The sequence below is a fragment of the Echiichthys vipera genome (assembly GCF_963691815.1).
Source record: "Echiichthys vipera genome assembly, chromosome: X".
NCBI classification, from domain to species: domain Eukaryota; kingdom Metazoa; phylum Chordata; class Actinopteri; order Perciformes; family Trachinidae; genus Echiichthys; species Echiichthys vipera.
The window spans coordinates 19,405,878-19,420,028 of record NC_139825.1 but is presented as its reverse complement, the minus strand read 5'-3'; the positions used below and the strand labels follow the sequence as shown (position 1 = coordinate 19,420,028).

The window sequence follows — 14,151 nt, the reverse complement described above, 5'->3', positions numbered from 1 at the left end:
AAGAAATGTTCTCGTCCTGTACCTCCATTTTTGAGTGTGTACAGACCAAAGCTTGCAGGCGTCGTGTAATTGTGGCTTGTGAAGTTTTGTATGTAAAACATCTGCTTTGACAGCACTGATTAGGTTGTAGCTTGTGTACACTAGCCTATACAGCCAAAAACATGTTGATGTCCCAGTTCAGTTTTGTGTACTTTTGAGCTGTTCGTGTGGCTCGGGTAAAGCCCCTTTAATTTTCATTAAGGGAAGTCTCAATGCTACCACACATGATGGTATTTTAGACAAAAGTGTGATTCCAACTTTGTGAATAGCCGTTCTTGTTCCAACATGACAATGCACAAAGTGACTTTCATATTCAAATGGTTTTCCCAGTTTGGTGTGGGAGAAGTTGCAGAGCCTTCACGGAAACCTGACCTCTGCTCCATCCAACACCTTTGGGCTCATCGCCTAACATCAGTGTGGTCAGCCTCCATGGTAGCAGCCAGCCTCCAAAATACTTTGGAAAGCCTTCCCAGAAGAGTGGAGGTTGTTGTAGCAGCATATTAAGGCCAGTGGTTTGGGAATGAGATGTTCAACAATCAAACGTTCAGGCGTCCACATACCTTTAGCTCTGTAGTGTATTTTAGAGTTTAAATCAGCAGAAAACAATGCAGAGACAGTTTTCTACCCTGTGTGATGGAGTCCTTTTTTCCCTAAGTGGCTTTAGCTGAAAGCGTCTCCTACACACAGTGCGTGGTGCAATGCTGTGCACAATAACTAGTTGCAACGCTTGCCAGCTGCAGCAGGTTGTAAAACCTCCCTGCATCTTATTAACAGGTGTAGTCTCACCTGAGCTTTACTTTCATTACAGTTTTCACTTCTCTGTTCCCCACATAGAAAACAGAAATATTAAACTCCAGTGAAACAGCAGTGATGGGAAAAGGGTCGACATGTTATTGTTGGTTATATGTGAGAACTCTGGCTGTATTGTTTTGTGTTTCACGGTGAGAACAGTGACCTTTTCTCACACTGTGGCGCAGAGTCGGCAGAAGGGTCAGCGATTGCTATGGGAAAAGCTTCCTATGTTTTCTAAAAGCTTCCTATGTTTTGGTCAGTAAAGACCCCACGCCACAAGAACAGCTTCAAGACCCGGGTCCCCCCACCCAACCCCTTGCTACCCCCTACCATTACACATTATATTATTATTTATATTATTATTTAGTTTTTATTGCTAAATTCTGTGTATTCTTTCCGTGTTTTTATGTGTATATTTGTATCCGCTCAGCACAAATCACCAGGTGTGTAATTTGTTTACATACTACATAGTTGATTCTGATTCTTAACATATCACCATGACTGTTCGACTGCATGTTGAAGTGACGTGGACTGACGTGGACTGCCCTCAGAGCATGTGGAGACACTGGTGTTAAGTTCACTATTTGCTCCCTTCTTGTACAAGAATACATTTTGTTTTATTATACCTTGATTCTGGTTCTGAACTGCTCCTTGTGTCGGAAGTTTTTCTAACAAACAGTGTGATTCTTTGTGAGGCGTGAACAAACTCTAGAGGTGACAAGGGGTCTTGTTACTGAAGGAGCAATATCCAGCTTCACCTCATAATCCTGTTGCTCCCACAAGGAAACAGACGATTTCCATGAATATGAGATGAGCAAGTTACACACTGTTTCCTCTTGAACCTCCACGATTTGGACTTCTCTGGATCTCTACATCTTCTTCTCAGGTGTTAAATTTCAGCACCCAGGAATTGTGTGGTATAGTTTGGAAGGCTTGTGAATAACATCTTATGTAATGTTACTTCTTTTGCAAAGCAGTGTGCCGTAAACAAGCAGTACATGCACAGGGCTGTAGGACTATTGTTTCCTATACATCTTAAATAACCAGTCAAATGAGCTATATGACTGAACTAATTGTCACTTTAACTGTATCTCAAAACTTGTGGCCGGATATTTATGTACCTGTGTCTCTCAGGGTGTTTTTTACTCAGAGTTACATGTCAAACATCTAGTATTTGTACAAAATATGCAGGAAAATTATACATATGGAAACCCAACAATTACTGAAAACACAATGACAAAATGGGGAAAAATCCAAGTGGTGTTTCTTCTTCTTAAGCTTAAAGTAAACCTTGTTATTGCTGCAGCCTGTGTGATCTTTGAACTCCTTCAAATGAGTAACCCCGAGCCATTGGTTCAGAAATGTGGACGACATATGGGTTAAAATCAAATCCAAAGAGGAGCAAACTTTTACCAAATATATAAACCTCCATTTTTGAGTGTGTGTGTATATATATATATATATATATATATATATATATATATATATATATATATATATGTATGTATGTATATTGCCATATTCCCATGGATATACAATCCACAGTACAACATATAGTTACATCCATAGATGCCTAGCTCCAGAATGAATCTAACAAATACATTTACAACTTTATTATGTTAGTTATGACAGCATGAAATACAAAGTATTACATACGAGGAATCATCTGTAAGTCCACTGTTTTCCTAGGAAGCAAGCTTGATAGTCCATACCGCTATATGAGAGTTGGGATTTTGTGTTTTTTTATGCCAAGATAAAGAGAGTATGTACTGTATATTAGGCATGAAGCTTTCATGAGAGCTTTATTGTGAAAGTTTTGACCGGAAGTTGACACACTCGTCACGTGAAGCTTGACCACCGTTCCCAGGGTTTCCGTGAGAGCCGTTTGCCCCACCCCACCTCTTCAGCGCTATCTATCTCAATGTGCAATTCTCAGAGAAAAAGGGGGCAAAAATGATTCAGAGTAACAACCGCAAAGAAACGATTCTCATTTCCCCCGACCGGTTCACCTGAGCAGACGCGTCCTGTCGGCGGTGAAACAAACAAACAACCAAAACAAACATAAATGTCTCGCCTGCTGGACCAGTGATTGAAAACACCGCGGTATGTTCATGTATCATGCACATGTAACCATATAATCTACCATACGGATTCAAAGGGAATACTAAAAAGCTGAGAGACTTGACAGCGGGCTGTTACCTGCGCCAAACGGGGAAATAACGGGAGGATTTTACCACGAATATCACCTGGACACCGCGTCATATTCAAGGACATACAACTGCCCAAAAGCTGCCGTGGCTCGCTCCGAAGAAGCTTTCCCGATGTGAGGAGAAATGACAAATTAACGTTTCAGAGAGAAAAGGACGGAGAGAAGAGGCCTTTTGGGGGTCTGGTGGTCAAACCTTTCCGAGAAAAAGCAAGCACCAGCATCTGTTAACGGGGAGAGGAAATCATTTTGACATCGGCTAAAAACAGGATATTCACCTATTGATAAGGTTGCATCAACGACGACAACCCCCCCTCAAAACGGTGTATAATGTGACGGGTGTGAGAGAAAGAAGCCCCGGTGTAGCCTGGTGATTCACATGCCGTCGTTTTAAGAGGAGATTTTTACTTTTTTTTTTTTTTGTCCTCTGATGCGCTTTGGTTTAGGTGGATTTCCCCTCAAATAATAACCAATAATTTATATTTGAAGGGTAAAACATTTTTTTTTTAAAGGGCCGCGAAAGAAAGAAATTAGGGTTGAAATGAATTGAATGGCAGTGCGAGATATCTGCCAAAGATGGGCTCCAGGGATGACATTTGCTGAAGAATATTGATACATGGGCCTTATAACGTAAAAAAAAAGATGTCAAAAAGCCAAAATTGAAAATACCTTTAAAGGAAACATGACCCAGCGAGGTCCATTCATGTAACATTGCAAAGGCTCTTATCAATGTTAGTGACTTCATTGCGGATTTACAGTGAAAAACACGAGAATCAAGCGTCTGAGAGGGCGGCATCGTTGCTCTGCTCCTTTTTTTTTGAGTGATCTCTTGTTGACAAATTGCCAGTAAATAGCCACATACATCCATATTGTGCCAAAAGCCTGGTGAGGCTCACCATCTACTGCCAAACATCTTGTTTCATCTGGCAACATAAATGTCACACATTTTTAGCCAGGTGTTCCTCTGTTGGGCCAGTCTAGGAATTTAGGAGTGATTGATTTTCCTCTGATTATTACCCTCCCTCCCTCCTTCCCCACTACACCTACCTACCTATCTACCTACCTACCCAACCAACCACCCACCCTGCCTCCCCCTGAACCTGGGTTTTTGGGAAGATGGGCTGTCTTGGCAATAGTAAGACTGAAGACCAACGAAATGAGGAGAAGGCACAGAGGGAAGCCAACAAAAAGATAGAGAAGCAGCTCCAAAAAGACAAACAGATATACCGGGCGACTCACCGGCTACTACTATTAGGTAGGTTTTTGTGAAATTCATTATTTGTGTGTGTGTGTGTGTGTGTGTGTGTGTGTTCACTGTATAGGCCCATTGTGTGCTAAGTTGTTGTGCACCCACAAAAACAGTGTATTTATTTTTCGTTTCTACAAACGTAATAGCTGTTGTTTCAGACTGCACTTGTGAAAAATGTTTTATAACAGTGGAGCATCAATATATGATGCAATGACATGATGTCACTACACCACCAGGTTTTACGGTGTCTTGACACAGGACAGTTGAAAAGCAGGCCCATGTCTACAGTATTCATGGGTTATTACGGACCATGGTTACAGAACATGTGAGAGGTGGTGGACAGACAGACGAACAGCATGCAGAGGCTGGAAAGGCCACACAAATAGGCGCTTTTAGACGTACAGGACAGCACACAGCAAAATTTGTGTGTGCAGTGCAGATCCACGTCGATGTTTGATGCTATGTTTGTGACTCCACGTTTGCCTCTCCACACCAGCTACTCTGGAAATGGATATTCTAATCAGTCATTGAAAAAACTCTTTCTATTTTTATTTGAAGAAGCTATTTCTGGCTTTATCATCCATGTTATGATACAGTCTGAACTTCAAGGCCAGGGCTAGTATCCTGCCAAGCCTCTTGGAGTACGGAGAGTAAATTGGGATTACTATAAGGAGTCAGCTTCCCTTTAAAGACTGTCCTGTTGTTTCTAATCTGAAAATGATGCTAGATTAATACACTTACACTCCGGGCTCTAAATGGCAGACCTGTCACCTAGCTCCTTGTGTTTAGCTTAAGAGATGTTATGGCCTGGCTTCTTTCATTTTCAGTTTGCAAGGATACAAAGAGAACTATTTGTCTTTTTCTGTTCCTGTCATTTGACGTTATCATTTCAGAATTATGGAGGAATTCTTTAAAGTATATATCAGGACATCTCACTTTTAATCAAAGACACAAAAGACTTAGACACTATTGTGAGCTGATTCTGTCTGCCAGTTAGACGATTCTTCCTCATCGCTGATGCTGAGAGCCGCGCTCACATCTGAAAGCAGTGGTGGAAGAAGATCCTTCACTTCAGTAAAATAACTAATTGAACCATGTACAAGTCAAAGTCTTGCATTCAACATCCTAACAGAAAGTATAAAGACGTATTATCAGCAACATGTGCCTGAAGTACAAACTCATTGTACTGAAAATGTATTACATTATTAGATTGTTAGCACAGATGCAACAAAGTAGCATTTCACTGTTGTTTCTGGCTGAAGTAGTTTCATTTTTTTTTTTACTTATCTCTTGTCTTTGTTAATTTGTGAAATAATGAATAATTTTCCTCTCCAAACATCAGTTTAGAGGAGAAATCTCTTAATAGACATGTAAAATGGGACAAAGGAACCGGATTAAAAACACTTTGCAAGTGGTTACAAGCTCAAAAGGTCGATAATTTCTGGTTCAGTCTTTAACAATGCGTTGTATTTTATGAGTTTGTAAAAAATGTAAAATCTTAATCTGAAGAGTGGGCTTTATACAAGTTACCAGTGGCCTGATCCTTCACATATCCAGTATACATTAACAAGCTTTGAACCATGAAACACAAGTTTCAGATGGATTCCCAGTCTTGATGATTTAGTCTGTGCCTTTTAAAGCAGTTTTGTTCAACTCTTAATAAACATTTATTTTCCTCCCTCTGCTTTCAGGGGCCGGTGAATCCGGGAAAAGCACGATAGTCAAACAGATGCGAATACTGCACGTTAATGGCTTCAACGCAGAGTAAGTGTTGGTTACCCTCCATGAATCACATTCACACACACACACACACACACACACACACACACACACACACACACACACACACACACACACACACACACACACACACACACACACACACACACACACACACACACACACACACACACACACACACACACACACACACACGGCACATTTCATCTTTAAACCACCACAGAGAGTTCTGGAGGTTTTATTTACAGAATTTAGTGAGAAACTAATTTCTTAGATTGATTGGGTGACAAGATCAGATATGAAAATATGTGTTGACCAGACCCTTGAGAATGTGATGCTGTTTTGTGGAGGACCAATGGTGCAGTCACAAGATACAAACGATAGGAATGACCTTTAGTAAGTTTTATGGCATGCAGGTACATTTCAGTTAGCTAGAACAGTAAAATGAGATGGTTAGTTTGGAACTTTATCGTCAAAAAGGTGGAACGTTATCCAAAAAATCTGGATAAAGCATTTAAATACTGTTATACATCATTGGATAAAAAATGTATTGCAGACTGGTTTGATAATAAAATCTCTTGAGTCCTTTCTCCAGCAAAAAACTTTAAATATTTTCTGGTTTCAGCTTCTCAAATTTGAAGATTTTCTTTCTTCATGATGAAATAATCAATTGAGAAAATAATCATCAGATGAATAAAGAAATAGAAATATCACAATAATCAAATCCTAGACAATATTCATCATTTCCTCAACACTTAACACATAACAATTCTTGAAAATGTACCGTATTGTTTGTATAACATCAGTTTGTTAACTAACAAAATATTTTGTAGCTTTGGAGGTGCTTTTAGTTGTCTTGTATCTTCTTGTTCTGAATGTTTGATCCGTGTGATATAAATCAGCAACTGTCCTCCTCAGCCAGAGAGATGAAAAGTAGGTTTTTTCTCTCATTTTGTCCCTTGACATTGACGTAAAAGTGTACTGATCAGGGCCTCCGGACGGGAGCCTGGTGCGGACCAGGGACAGATTGATGGCAGCGTTAATGTAGAGCCCTGCAATTTCTTTGATAATGAAATCACAGAATTGCAAAATTGAGAATTTAAAAAAAGCTAGATGAATTTCTACACATCAAAAGGATCTTAATCGACTGAAAGGTTCACCTGGCTAGTAAACAAATTGTTATTTTTGTCTGTTTTTGGAGGGATAGACTCTTGTCATTGTTTTTTCAATGTTTCGGAGGAAGTACTCAAAGTGTGTGTGACACAAGAAGAAAGCGTTTTCTGTTCAGGTTTTCATGAAAACATTGCCCCGGGGGTTTTCAAACCATCCTGTCTTGTGAATTTCCAAAAACTCAATCCAAAGTTGATGCAATGGAACATTTGTCACATTTTTCTATTCTTAATCATCTGATTCCTAGAAAGGGGTTTTAGGGTAGGAGCATCATCATGTGCTTATTTTTGGGTCATGTCGAACAGATGCTCCTCACAGACCCAGACGCTCTGGTGTAATGACAAATCCACAGTCGGCTGTCACTCCACAGTTTAGCTCTGGGGGTTTTCCGCTCTCTTTGGGCCCCAGAGGAGTTCACCTTGTTGGTTTTCCCCTCTGGGTGCAGGGCTGCGCCAATCAGCGCAAAGTGCTGGGAGGATGAGGACAGGAGGAGATGAGGGGTAGTGACACCGATTATAGGAGAGATGAGGGTGAGGCGGACAGTGTTTTTCCCAGCGTTTTTTGTGTGTGTTTTCTTGTGAGGAATGCTGTGAAATAAAGGAACAAGGAGCACACATGTTTTGCTGTGGGTCACTCAGTAGAATTCACACCATGCGGGTACCTGATTGTGTAAGCAGCTCTACAGTTGTTTCATTTTTAGGAATGCCAGTATCAAATCTGATATTCGGTTGCCAAACTTATGTTTTGTCTGGTTTCTGAAAGACCCGTGTGACATCGGACCTCTACTACTGGTATCAGTGAAGCCCACAGATTGCATAAACATGGGCCACGCTGTGTGTGTGTTTGTCTTAACAACAGTAAACTGACAAAATATGGAGAATATCATTGCATTTGCACACAACACTTTGGACCGACTCTGTGCTCACGGTAGGCTGTAGTTAATATTGGACCACTATTGGACTATGGTTAATATTGAAAAACAATGTACATTAACAGTCCGTGTTGTCCTCCACACCCCCACTCTGCTGTTTTTTGTTTAATTAATATCATTGTCAAAACGAAGACACGCTCTGCTGTTTTCATTTGGTATCAGCAAGTACACAAAATTCAAGTGTTACACTTGGTCAGCAAATTAAAGGTATCTGTGCATCTGGAGAAGCCATAATACGGATGCCTGATATAATTCACCTCCAGGCTGACAAAGAGAAGTTTAAGTTACACAGCAAGACCTACTGGTGTTAACACAGAAGAGACAAAGCATGTATTTACATTTACTTTGAAAATATCAAGCAAGTTTCTTTTATATTTTAGATTCAAAACATATGTTTGCCTGTATAGCTACATCCGATATAAATCACCATGGAGCCATAGTTTAAAAATTAAAATACCATGTTTTTTTTAGGATTTAAGCGAAGGCAAGGACTGTATTTACAACATTCATGACTCAAGTAATAACTGATGATAATCTTCCAATTTATGCTTTTGTGTACAAAAAATAACATGAACCTTCCTTTGTTCTTCACAGGGAGAAAAAACTGAAAATTCACGATATCAAAAACAACATTAAAGAAGCGATAGAGGTAAGAAATTGTTCATTTTTAATTATTTGTAAGACCGTTACTTCTATATTGGGAGCAGTTCATTTCAGATTTGTTCATTTGCTCATCGTTGTTAGGGCTTGGGAAACATGTGGCAAAACTGAGCATTAAGAAAAAACAGTTAAAACCTGAGGTCTGTTTGCCTCAAAGTCAAAACAAAATGTTACTGCAAGAGCAATAAAAAAACAGATTTTCTGAATGCTTTTAGAATATGATGATGATATAGGTTTTTCATATGAATTATTGTAGTGAGTTTTCTTCTTCTGTTCCCTCCATCCAGACAATTGTGGCTGCCATGACGACGCTCTCACCGCCATGCAAGTTAGCCTGTCCTGCAAACCAATGCAGAATCGATTATGTCATGAACCAAGTACACCAGAAGGATTTTGAGTTTCCTTCAGTAAGTTGCTCCTTTACCTCCCCAGGATCTATTGAGGCAGTATTTGGCAACACTTTTCCAAATAATTTCATTATTTAAGTTGTGTTTTTTCTCTGGTTTCATCTATGGCATTAAACTCAACGGTTGTCAGTTGGACAAAACAAGGCATTTTTTCACAATTTCTTTGACACTGAACACACAATTCAACCTATTTGTTGAAATAATCAGTAGATTAATATATAAGTTGCAGTCAAAACTTAGAATCAACACTTTGTTGCAAATCCTCATCACAGTCTGGTTTGTCTGTGTACTCATTTTCTTGCAAGGTATCAAGCTGAAATTGCAAATCGGCTTAAATTTTTACGTGTTGGAGGTTGTTTAGTTGTGACATTGGTCCCAACGTCTTATTATAACTGCTATCAAGCGTCCTCAAGTATCAGATCAAGCCTGCCTAGCAAAGTCCCCTGTCAGTGTGTGCTGTAGATGAGTATGGTACCTCCCACAGCAGCCTTTATGAGTTTGCCTGTTGTGTATTTAGCAGAATTTTTTCCGCTAGGGAGGCTGTCAATTCAATGAGCTCCTCACCTGAGAGATCCACACCGCCTATTAACACTGATTGTCTGTAATAACCCTAAATGTGTCTAGAGGGACCTGTCCTCCAGAAACTCAGAGCCTCAGAGGGATTCCCCCCTGAGCTGCAGTGCGCTCCCGGTGGCCTCTCAGAGACTCACTACAGTGTCACGAATGGTAATAAGACCATAACCGATTATGATGAAGCTTTTCGATTGAGAAAAAACAATCAGAAGAGTAATCGATAAGTTGATTGACAGCAAAAATAATCAGTGACAAGTATGATAATCGATTGATTGTTTAAGTAATTTCAAGCAAAAATGCTTAAAAGTCCCATTTTCCAGCTTTTCTCTGTTATATTTTGGGGCATTTCAATATGTCACGCTGTGAAATGGTGAAACCAGATAATCAGCAGATTAATTGAAATGATCTGTAGTTGCAGCTTTTTTTTTCAAAGATAAAGCATTGCCCTTTTCTGTATATCAATAAAAGGTCATGACGAGGAGTCCAAAATCCCACTAAATCAAACTGCTGATTTCATTTTAAATTCTAATCAAGATCAAATAGTATTAAAAAATACTTTGTTTGATTTAGTGTGAAATGTGTTTTGTATTATAATATAATAATGCAAAGTACTTCTAGATTTATATATATATATATATATATATATATTGATATGATGATCTAAAGAAGTGTTTGTACATTTAAATATTTCATAAATTAAAAAAGGTACGTAGCTTTAATCTATCAGTGGGGCAACATTTCGATAATACATGTGTGTTGTCAAACTGGGAAAAATGATAAATCCCGCTACTAAGTTAGACAGTAAGTGGCTATTTGTTAATTATGTCAGCTGTTTAAAAAAAAATATACAGTATGGAAAAGGTTACGTATAGAGTAAGAAGAACACTGTGTCCTCCCTGTTTTTTTCCAGCACGATAGCTTCAGTGTTTAAACTGGTCTTTTCCACTGTGTAGATGTGTTTTTAGCAGCTGAGTTTCCAGTGAAGAGTGGCTGTATTTGTGTGTAAGCAAAAGAAAGTCTCCTGATATTGTCTCTGTAACTTCATGGCAAATTTATTATGCGGGCCTATCTCAAGATGACCCTTCCCTCAGGCTGTCAGTCACTATAGACTTCCACTGAAGAGGGAAAGACCAGCACTCACTTTTATCTGCTTCAGAGTTTTTCATGTGTGGCATGGAGGGCTACAGCAGGGTTACGGTTGTTATTTTAAATAAGTGATTTCAGCACAATGGTAGCCGGTAAATCAACGTTTAATGAAGCATCAGTTCCTAGAAGCAAAATGTTTGGCTTTCGATCATGCCCGTTGAAGGGAATGAGTGGTTGTTCAGGAAAGAGAATAAGGTAGAAAACTATTTTATAGGTTCAGCCTCTCCTCCAACTCCTTCACCCGGCCGCCGCCTCCTCCTCCTCAGCACCTTCCCCCTCTCCTGGCCTTAGGGCCTACTGGAAACCAGTTGGACTGGTTGACTCTGCCTTCAGCAGTTGAGGAAGAGAGGGAGAGAAAATAAGCACACGGCCTGAATTGAATCTCCAAAGTCTTGATTTCCTTTTGAGCTTCATTTCAAGACAGTAATGCTTGTTGCTATTATTCATAAAAATAATATTTTTTCTCCTAAAATGTCTAGAAAAAGTGTTGCTGTCCACCTAAGCCTCCCAAGTCATTGTAGTCAAGTCAGTTTTATTAACCGTAAATACTTCTAAATCTCAAATTTGCCTTACAATATATGAAATCCTCGGACTAGGAGGAACTCTAAAAAAAAAACCTTGAGAGGAAAAAAAGGGAGAAACCTCATTAAGCAACAACCGACATGAACGGAAAGACACAAAGTAGATGTTTGTATGAGCAGAGAGACTGTGAACACACTTCATACTGTAGCATAGTCTTGAATGTCGCTTCAAGACTAACATGGAAGTTTTAAAATGTGTTTCTTTGGTCTGAAAGAGTTGAGAAGAGTGAGATTTGCCCGAAAACATTTGAAAACTCACAAAAACAACGTGACAATATTTTAAATTTGAACATATCAGGTCCTACATTTGGTATAAGTGAGGATACCTCTGATATGTGACATTACCAAGAATATGTTTAATTCAAAGTGAATCATATAATTCTGCAGCGCGTCTTTAGAGCGACGGCTGTTTTCACACATGATCCGAAAGTAGGTCTACACAGGGTTACAGCCATTCCTATTCTTAAATTCTTCACAAAGCTGCACAACCACTGATAGGCATCGTGAAATGTCTTTTTATTTTTCTCTCAAACTCTACATTTAACATGTAGCCACGGATAAACGTTACGATAAAAAAACACCTTCAGAGAGAAACTGATGATGTTGACCACGTTGACCTTTGATCCTGACACTGTATGTCTGTCGGTCAATGGTCTCTTTTTCTAATAAGCTGAAATAGACAAGCCAATCTATTGTTACCTACCTGTTAAATCAAAGCCCTTCACTTACAGGATAATGTCATTGGTTTGCTGTATTTCTTATTGTTTTTTATTCTTATTTTATATTTTTTTTAATTGGGTCTCGACAAAAGGTTTCACTGTTTAAAGCTGCACATGAAACATTTACCTGTTTCTCTCATACTGGCTGCCTCAAAGAGCTATTTGTTTATTTGTTTTACTCGACAGTTGACTACTGTGTTCATGAACTGATCATTTGAACTTTATTTTTATTCCGCTGCAATGTTGTTATCGTAGCTACTGTTATTTATAACTAAAGGTGCAGAACCCAGCGTGCTGTCTGGTTGACAGTCCGACAACTGAAAGATATTCAGTTTATTATGATACAAAACAGAGGAAAGTTTGAACCACCCAACTCACTATTATCATGTGTTCTGTTGATTAATTTATCGACAAAACATTTGAGCCCTAAATAGAACTGTAACAATGAATTGAATACCCAATTAGTCGATCGATAGAAAATTAATCTGCAACTATTCTTGATTAAAAGTTCAGCAAAAATGGCAAACGTGCATTGCTTCCAGGTCAGTTGTACCTGATTTTCTGCCTTTCTTTGTCTTTGTAATTTAACCTGAATGCATTTGAGATTTGGACAAAGAAAGCAACTTTAATAAGTCACCTTGGGCCCTCTAAAATTGTGTACTTTCTCTATTTTCTCACTTTTTTTAGACTAAACAATAAATTTAGGGGGGAAATAATCAGATTAATCGATGATGAAAATAATTGTTAGTTGCAGCCCTGTTTCCAAACAGTGCTCACAGAATGAAGTTTACTACTTTCTATTTCTTAACCCAAAAACCTTTTGTCTGATTTGAAGTCTTTGAGGCCTCCTAATATTAGCTAGAAACTGACTAAACTCTAAACTGAAAGAAACTAAATAAAAGCAAAGGACAACAAAGAGGACACAAATGAGGACTAATTTAGATAAGAAAATTTAACTGACAGACAACACTGCTCGTTTTAAACGGACCTCGTCCCATATTTAACCGTCTCTGCCATCATCTAATTTTACAAACGTGTGTGTATATCTGTCAGTAACATGGTGGTCACTGTGAAACCTGCCTACTCTCAGCTACATCAAGTATTTTAAGAGTATACAATAAAACTCTATGACTCATAATGGCTTATTTGTGCTTGGACGCGTTGTATGTGACCCACTGCAGATCATAGAGAAGAGATAGGCCCCTGTGTAGTGACAGCCAAGCCTTGTGTCCGTACAAAGCTCTCCATTTCTGCATGAACTTGGTGAACTGTTCTGTTTCCTGCCTCTGTCAGAGCCCGCTCATCTGCTGCGGCCTTCAACTGCAAACTTAGTCAGGGAGTATCATTGCCTCCCTCCATCTGTCCTTAAGTGTTTTCACCCATCCAAACTCAGGGTGGAGTTGGGTCTTAAGCCAGGGACACAGATATCATCAAAATATACCAACCAGCAACAACCTTTTCCTGTATTACCATCCACAATATGTGAGGTTGATCATTTGGTGTGTGTTGCGTTCAGTGTAGTCTGACTGATCATTTTGAACACTATTCTTCCCTTTTCTTCTCTTTAAGACTGCAACTGCTGACTATTTTCCTCATCAACTAACATCTGCCCCATTGTTTTCTTATATTTTTCTCTAAGAAATTAGAAAATAGCGAAAAATGCCTGTTATCAGTTCCCACAGCCCAATGTAAAACAAATAAAATAATTATATCTTAATCTTAACATTTGATAAACTGCAACCACAACATTTTTGCTTAAAAAACAACTCAACTATCAAAATAGTTTCTAATTAATTTTCTGTTGATCGACTCATCGATTAAACCTACCTGTGAGTAGCTTGTTCATTAGAAAACATAGTGTAAATAAGCAACTTGCACTTTCTCCGACAATATAAATGGCATTGTGCAAAGTAACACTTTGTTTTTATTCGTTTGTGT

The 14,151-nt window shown here is 38.9% G+C and overlaps 1 protein-coding gene across 2 annotated transcripts in view; it reads left to right on the top strand.

Annotated features, from left to right (window-relative positions):
* The first annotated feature begins 2,774 nt into the window (after window positions 1-2,774).
* LOC310965465 (guanine nucleotide-binding protein G(s) subunit alpha-like) overlaps window positions 2,775-14,151 on the top strand; it is a 29,232-nt gene continuing 17,855 nt past the window's right edge. Inside the window, exons 1-5 of one of the 2 annotated variants that reach the window (XM_083939077.1) lie at window positions 2,775-4,292; window positions 5,978-6,050; window positions 8,722-8,776; window positions 9,075-9,194; window positions 9,819-9,920. In XM_083939077.1, the coding sequence (XP_083795203.1) occupies window positions 4,154-4,292; window positions 5,978-6,050; window positions 8,722-8,776; window positions 9,075-9,194; window positions 9,819-9,920 (489 nt within the window). In that variant the 5' untranslated portion in view covers window positions 2,775-4,153. The remainder of the gene's footprint in view (window positions 4,293-5,977; window positions 6,051-8,721; window positions 8,777-9,074; window positions 9,195-9,818; window positions 9,921-14,151) is intronic. The other variant, XM_083939078.1, reaches the window with a different exon arrangement.